General features: G+C 46.6%; 1 protein-coding gene across 1 annotated transcript in view; it reads right to left on the bottom strand.

Moving 5' to 3' along the window:
- Positions 1-8,222, bottom strand: part of HDAC4 (histone deacetylase 4) — a 340,220-nt gene that overhangs the window by 174,961 nt on the left and 157,037 nt on the right. The window contains exon 3 of the mRNA XM_008574155.1: positions 4,823-4,894. Coding sequence (XP_008572377.1) covers positions 4,823-4,894 — 72 coding nt within the window. The remainder of the gene's footprint in view (positions 1-4,822; positions 4,895-8,222) is intronic.

Here is an 8,222-nt window from a genome sequence, read left to right as displayed (position 1 = left end):
CCGCCAGACCCCGTGCCCCCGCCAGCCCCCGTGACCCCACCAGCCCCCATGACCCCGCCAGCCCGCGCCCCCCCTCCCAGGCCTGGCGGCAGCAGGAGGTGGCCACAGTCCACAGGCAGCAGCTGTCCCGCTCTGCACCCTGTCCAGACCCAGAAAGTCCAGCCCGGCGCTAGAACCACACACAACGGTACCGAGCAGAAACGGGACGACCAGGCTCATGGACCGGGACCCACTTCCTACAGTGACCAACAGCTTCCCACGCCAGGGACGGGAGACCATCTGAAGCTTTCCCTGAGGTGCACACTTCTCACGTTGGTACTTGGTGGGATTTCCTTCTCACCAAACATGCCACTACAAGGACAAAACGCCGCTGGGAGCGACACCGCGCCAGGTGCAGCCGACCTCACACAGGCCCCGTTCCAAATTCAAGAGCACCATCAACACATTCAACACCTTCCACAGGGCGCTGGTCCGAGGCTCTTAAGATCTGGGAGTCCAGGGCAAAGCCAACATCAGGTTTTTACTATTTTGGAGAAGTTCTCCACAGTTTCTTAAGTTTCTCACCATTATGATTCCAGAATCTTCTTTTAAAAATTGCACTTCTGATGTACAACTTTAGAAAGGAACCTCCACAACTCTGACAGAAGCACACATTTATAGGGCTGCACGTACAGAGAGTACGCAGCCTCCCTCCACCCTGTGTCTGAGGGAACCGTAGAAGGCGCCTCTCCCAGCCTGGAAGTCAGCCTCAGTTTCCCCTTGTGACCGACAGAAGTGCACAGCATTTTCTGAGGCTGTCTCTTTCCCCAGTAGTACAACGCTGAGAGCAGACATGTCCCGCCGCATATTTCAAACGCACAGTGACCCTGGGACAGGGTCCCACCTTCCTTGGGTGTACGACGGGCCGGGCAGGAGCAGCAGGGCACTTGGCGGCTGTGCTGAGGAAGAGCGCGATGGACAGAAAGCCCTCTCAGCACACCACCTTCAGCAGTAAGTGCTTCACACGCGTTCTTACTCAGATTCTGGTTTCCTCCAGTTCTCTCTGGGACAACTCAGGTTTTCTCCAGGAACCCCTTCACTCCATGAAGGTTCAAGAGCACCTACACTGTCCAGTTCTGAGCTAGCTCACTCTCCAGTTCTGGAAACCAACACCCAAAACGTTTAGTATAATGTCATTTTTCCATAATAGATACACATTGCTTTTATAATAAGGGAAAAGTGTCTAATACTTTGTAAAAAAATTACAGTGATTCAGAAATGAATGACTCAGCTTTTTAAGTTCCCTATAATCTAACCACATGGCACAGCTGGCTGTGTGATCCCGTTTGACATCTCGCTGGTCTGTAACTAAACTCACTCTCCTAGATGACCATTTCACACCTTCTCCCCTGTCCTCAAACGCCGACAGTCTCCTCTTCCATCTAACTCTGAGCTGATGACGGTGCTTCCTAACTCCATGGGAAAACACAAGACACGAGAACACAACACCTGGCCACAAGCTCCCTCTACCACCCCACCCAGCTGTCATGTCTATGCCCAGGCTCTGACTGCATAGAGTCCCTATCCAAGAGTGGCCCTTCCAGTCACCAACGAAGGTAACTACTGCTTCTGGGAAGGGAAAAATGGTACAACCTCGTCCATAAGTGTAACATTCCATTTATTCAAAAAAGTAAAGAAAAATAATGCTAATGTAGGATAATATTAATATATCTCTTTTATCTTACTGGTGTCAAATGGTTATGTTTCCTATCTATTATGATAGAGCTATTTTACAATTAAAAGTTTTAAGATAAGGGAACAAAAAAATAATGAAGGAGAGTCTTATTTAAATATAAAGAGTTTAGAGAGAAGCTGACTAGATCAGAATTAATCCAAAACAAATAGCATTTTGGCTTTTTCCTCCTCTGATGTAAACTTTTCCAACAAAAGCTATATGCTTGCCTGAATTATCTAAAGTTGCAATTCAAAATGGTACACAAATAAATCATATGAATAATGCTTTTATATTTGATGTCAGAACTTGTTAGAACTAAGAGCATTTAAAAAGAACCATAATCAGAAAAAATTGTGTTGAACATGCCACCATTCACAAGGAATGGTCAAGAATTTAGACAAAATAGTAGGGAGGGTTGTCTGGTACTGTGCCTACTCAAAGTACATCTTCTAAGTTCAGAGGGAACAAGTCCATGGTGAATGTTGGAGTAATTCTTGATGACTTTACATGTATATATACTAATTATATATAAAATTTATATTATATTCATTCCTGAACACTGTAGTATTAATTATATATAATATATAATTATAATAGATCTATAACTAATATATATATATATATATATATATATATGCACACACATCAGTTTATTTTCATACCTTCAAGTGTCAAAAGAACAATTATGATTAAATTAAATTGTTAGGAAATGTACAACAGCAAACTGGAATTGACATAAATATACACCTAAAAATGTTTCCACCCCCATATCATAAAAATGTGGCTTTAAAGTCATTTTCATATCAATTTTCAAATTACCACACAACCTGAGATTAATATTTCTTTATCGTATTTGATAGTGGGTTGAAATCACCAAAATGTGGTTTGAAAGAAGGCCTTTCATTTTAGCGGCTGCCAGCAGATGCCAGCGTGCGGGCCTCTGGACAGGTGTTGACAAGGACTGCCACACATGTGAGCACCTCTTCTCTGCCCACTGCTTATGGGTACTGCTTCTATATTGGTTTAAATCATACTACAAGCACTCCAACCACCAATGATGCAAAAATGTGCCATAAATGCTGGGAAACACAGCACTATCCTTTGATTTTGATCACTGAGAACCTGGTCACAAGGGAAGTAAATGACTGGCATCCGTTTCATGGGGTGCCCTTCCCGATATGCCACCTTTCAATTCAGGTGGCACAAGTTTCTTCAGAGTGTCAACAGGACATTAAGAGATGACTTTTATTGAGAAACTGCTAAGAAGATGATACCTATTTGATCTTTATGAACACTCTGTAGAGAGGAATTATTATCCCAATCTAAAAAAATGAGCAAATGAAACTGAATTATTTGACAACTTGCCTAGGACCCTGCAGTCTATGGTAGCAAGCATAGAGCCAGGGTCCAGGTTCGCTCTGTCCATTAGTGAAGTCCATGGTCAGTCCTCAAACTAAGCTGGGGTCCATTTTAGGTCTCAACAGGCACGGTACACTTCCCAAGACAGAAAATTAACTTGAAGCCCACCTTTTCTGGTTCACTTGGAAATTAGGCATATTTATAATCTTTTCACGGTCCATCAAGATCTCTGAAAAATCCTCTTACCTCCATTGCACACCTGGGCGAGCACCAGGAAACTATCTCAAAATGCCCAAGCTACACAAGGATTCAGTGTTTAAACAAAAATAACACTGGCAGAGTGAACTCAAGAGAAAGTGAAAATTAAAGCTGTTTATTTTACATACGCCAAAATTTAAAAATTGAGCATCTTCAAATAGTATCAAAAACTCCTGACCCCTCCCCTGGGCTCAAGTGTCCTGGGGTAAAAAGTAGGAATGGTAGGTGAAGAAGAGGTGTGGAAATCAGAAGACAGAAAGAAGCATCCCTGCAGGAGGTCTGAGCGCGCAGCCCAGGGACAGGAGCGCCTTCTAGGAGCACTGAAAAGACACAACTGGAGCTTTGTGTCTGGGGAAATGTCAAATACGGTCCTTGGCTGACCTCAGAGAATCCCTAGGCCAAGAAAAAAAATCTCTTTGAACATTCAGCCTTGCTTCAAGCTTGCTTTGACTTCTTTTCAAGGGAGACTGGGGAAGGTGACACAACCGGCAGGTCTAGCAGGGCCCACGAGGCGCAGGCGCAGGCCATGGCAAGGGCTGTCTACCCAGGAGGGTGTGTGGAGCACAGACCAGGGCCCCAGGCCTGCAGGACACCATGATGGCAGGGGTCCCGCAGAGCTGCCCTTCAGAGCATATCTGCAACAGGAACAATAGTTCACTTAGCCTCTAGACCTTCAGGAGGTTTTATTCTCAATAAGGCCAAGTGGCCTGGGAATAACAGTACCCATGCTCAGGGTTTAAACCCAGGAGAATTCTACATGGAGAAGTGTTTTACAGAAAAAGAAGAGAGAGGGAAAAAAAAAGGGGGTGGGGGGTTCCACAGCCTATAGACTTGGAAAGCACCTTTTCAAGTACAATATTATCTATATATCATTATGAAATATTATCTATGCAATGAAAACTTAGAATCACAGTTGATGCTTTTTTGTTAAAGAACAGAAAGGTGCTTGGAAGACAGACTACCCATTAACTCATTTTACCAACAAAAACCAGAGACCCAAGGACAGGGCTTGCTCTGTCTGTGGTCCCATGGCTGGAATCTGGCTACACCACAGCGAGGACTCCTGGCCCCAGCTCAAGCTCATAATTCTTCCCCACGTTTTCTCACATGGATCAGGGCCTGTGGTCATACATAAAACAAGTGAGGGGCACCTTTGGGAAGAACATGCCCTTAAAAGCCCGAGAGAGAAATGATCAGCATTTCTCTGCCACTTAAATACTAGGGGTCTTCGAAAAATTCACGGAAAGATTTGCATTATCTCCATTTTATTTTTCCATGAACTTTTTGGAGTACCATCTAGCATAAATCCAATGTCCACTGCATTTCCAAAAACAATGGTCTCCATTACCCGGGGAAACAGCACCCAAATTCAACAAGCCTAATAACCCACACCCCCCCTTCTCTCCGAATCCCCCAATAAAGCACAGCCTCAAAACACCCACTTCGGCTCAGCCCAGTGCCAGCAAGACAGGGCAAAGTTTGCTGACTTACCCGTGCTGGGCATGTGGTTCACCCGGGCAGGATTCAGCAGCTCCACTGGCTGGTCACGGCCAGAAAGTCCATCTGGAGAACAGAGAAGGCACTGGCTTCAGAAACTGCATGCATTTCAGCAGAAAAACTTAATACTGACAGTCTGCAAGGAGTAACTTCTAGGCAAATGATGGAGATGTGTGTGTCCTTCTTTTTTTTTTTTTCCATGGCCGGCAACGGATCGCAACCCTCAGTGTCGTGCCCGTACCGGACCGGGACCGGCAACGGGATTGCAACCCTCGGCGTTGCCCCCACACCTCGCTCAGCCAGTGAGCGGCCGGTCTGTATGTGGGATCCGAACCCTCGGCGGGAGCGCCACTGCACTTCCCAAGCAGCGCACTATAGCAGTGCGCCACCGGGCCGGCCCATGTGTGTCCTTCTTACTTTTAAAGGAGGACAATTTTACTGCCGTCAAGGATTATTTTTATTTGCCAGAGAAAATGGAAGCTCCTCTGTAGAATAATCACAACAGTCCCTGATGGAGATAGGCCAACACCAAGGCCCCCAAGCCTTGGGGCATCAGGCTTGGTTATTTCAGTTTACTTCTGTTTAGCAACAACATTCTACCTGCTTGTGTTTATCGGGAGCTGGCTCTTCTGCAGAGACCACAAGCATTAAGATAATAAAAACAGAAGAGCTACTCATCTTCTTCCCAGATACTGACAAATGTTCTGGACAGTAACAGAAATACAGCCCCTGGGAGCTCAGTCCAAAGCAGCTGTGGAGGGTGCCTGTGGGGCAAGAAAGGAACCAGAACGTGGATGCTTAGACCCGCAGACACGCCGGGTGCTTGGGATTCACAGAAGCACTTTTCAATCCACTTTTAGGCTGTATGGAGGAACTGTTTCTATCTATTCAGACTCACTGACTGGAACCCACCCACCATCTAAACCTGGCACAGGCTGGATTTAGACTGCCTGAGATTTTCTATATTTTTCCAAATAGAAAGGAAAGAAAACTCTGGCAACATTTCCAGGAATCGCACTTTTCTTTTAAAATTAGCTGCTGACAAGTGGTGCAAATGCCCTGCAATGGCGTGCTCGTCATTACAGGCTTGCACTGGAGGCCGTTTTCACCACTGATTTTAGGGGACAGCACCCATTTCACAGGGCAGGGGCCAGCGAGCTCCAGTAAATAACTTCAAAGCATGACGAAAACAGATGTGACACCGGGTCAACCTACTCTGCAATAGAACCTCACTTTTTACCCAAAATGGATAGTACTGAGTGTAGCCAACCCCTGTGTGTCCTTGGAGATGTTCGCAATCCAAGGACAAAACAATGTCCCTGAAGAGATCCAAAAGTGTTCTCTTCAGATCTGAAGCCCATTCTAAGGAAGAGACCGGACCGTGTGTGGGCATCATGGGCCCTGGGAGCTTCAGTGGCACAAGTGCCAGGGTGGGGCTGCTCAGGTGCAGCCCAGTCAAAGGCTGGTATTCACCGTCCTCTCCCACCAACCAAAACCCCCTCCCTGGTTCTGCAAACTTTAAGCTTTCAAAGTAGTGAGATACTTCTTCGTGGGGCATATTTGGGGGTAAGACAGTCCAGGTTCTCTGGGGCAGGCCACAGACAACTGTTTGGCTACTGCAAATGTAGGAATCCTGCTCACAGTGCCAATTGTCGAGCTAGGGCTGGGTTTGAAGCTCCCAGACCCCTCAAGCCCATTCCAGACTGGGTCACAAACCCTTCACATGCCAGGCTGGGTCCCCAGACAGACCCCTTACACACAGGTCTATGAGCTAGGTAACCGGCAAACAGATCCTTGGAAGCCGCAGGTTGAAAGCATGGCCACTTGTAGAGTGGCAGACATCTGAGGCAGACACCTGCCTGCCTGCGTCACTAAAACTCTCTCTGAAGAACACAATAGCAACAAAACTAAAAAGATACATTGGCGCCCATGTACACTAACTCCACACACACACACACACACACACACACACACACACAATTTGCTTACAAAGGATGTGCTGAACCACACCCAACCAGACCCAAGGCGAGGGTCCTGACCAAACCACTCTATTTTCCCAACAACAACCTTAGAAGCAACCACCAGGCCCAAACAATCCTCCCAACCGGTCACACATTCGGGGTGCTTTCTCCCAGAGCACCACCACCCAAAAGGGATATGGCCCTAATGCTGAATTGTAAACATAATGCCCTGTCTCAGGAGAATCTTCACTGCTACTCAGAAAGAGGCCTCCAGACAGTGGTGGAAAATAGTTTTTAAGACTTTTTTCCCTGAAAATAAGTAAACGCTTATTGTAGAAAAAAAATTAAAAATTAAAAAAAGTATAAACATATTTTTAAAAACTTGAATCCTACTGTAAGTACTTCCAGAAACACCAAAGGCACTTTTGAAAATCCTGATCTGGCTGCAGTTTTCCAGTGGGAAGGGGTCAGGAGCGAGGTGCTGGGGAGACCTTCCTGCTGAGAGCTCTGCTACTTGTTCTGAGGAATCCGGAGCTCCTCCTGCTTCCACGGGCACTGCCTGTCAGCTGCAACTGCCTCACAGTCTCCTCAAGGCCCGCCCTTAAACTTCCATCTGAGCAAAAGCTCTAGAACCAGGAAGCAAGAAGCCAGGGAAACGCATCTCTGAGGGCAGCCCACAGTAGTAGGGCCAGCACCCCAGCTTGTATGGCCCTCATCCTGACTTTGGGAGTGAGCTGTTAGTGTCTGCCCTGAGCCCTGAAGGTCAAGTCACCCCACAGCCACATGCATAATAATATACTACGTTCACTACACTAGAGCAGAACAACGCATTAAATCAATTCATAGACGTATTCAAGAGCATTGTCCATGTGTTTACATCAATGTATGGCTTGGTTGAGTCTTGGCTCATCCACAAAATTTCTGGGCATCAGGTTGGGGTATGGCCCACTCAGCCTTCAGAAGGGTATTGTCGTGCATACGAACTAGCTGGCACACCAACACACTGCTGTGTATGAAGAGCATGGTAGATTCCATAGGTAAACCAGACTTTAGACTTCATGTGCCCCATCCTGTTCAGTGCCAGGGAGGGGTGGTTTCTGACACCAACAACTCTGACACCAGCTGGGCGTGCAAGGATGCAATTTGATTCTGACACTAACACCCAGAGTTAGCACAGACTCACAGCTGAGGGGCCTGGACTTCTGACCGGCTGGTTACAACCCCCTCCCCTCAGGTTCTCTAATTGGCTAGAGCAGCTCATAGAGCTTGGAAAACACTTTACTTACATGAACAAGTTTATTGTTAAGGGTACAAATGAACAACCAGATGAAGAAATATGGAGGGCAAAGCTGAGAAGGGTCCCGAACACAGGGGCTTGTGTCCCCATAGTGTTAGGGTATGCCACCCTTCCTCCGGGTGTGTGCTGTGTTCCC

The sequence above is a fragment of the Galeopterus variegatus genome, unplaced genomic scaffold, assembly GCF_000696425.1.
Source record: "Galeopterus variegatus unplaced genomic scaffold, G_variegatus-3.0.2 Scaffold1002, whole genome shotgun sequence".
NCBI lineage: Eukaryota > Metazoa > Chordata > Mammalia > Dermoptera > Cynocephalidae > Galeopterus > Galeopterus variegatus.
Note: the sequence above shows the minus strand (reverse complement) of the source record. Positions and strands in the feature narration are given on the sequence as shown.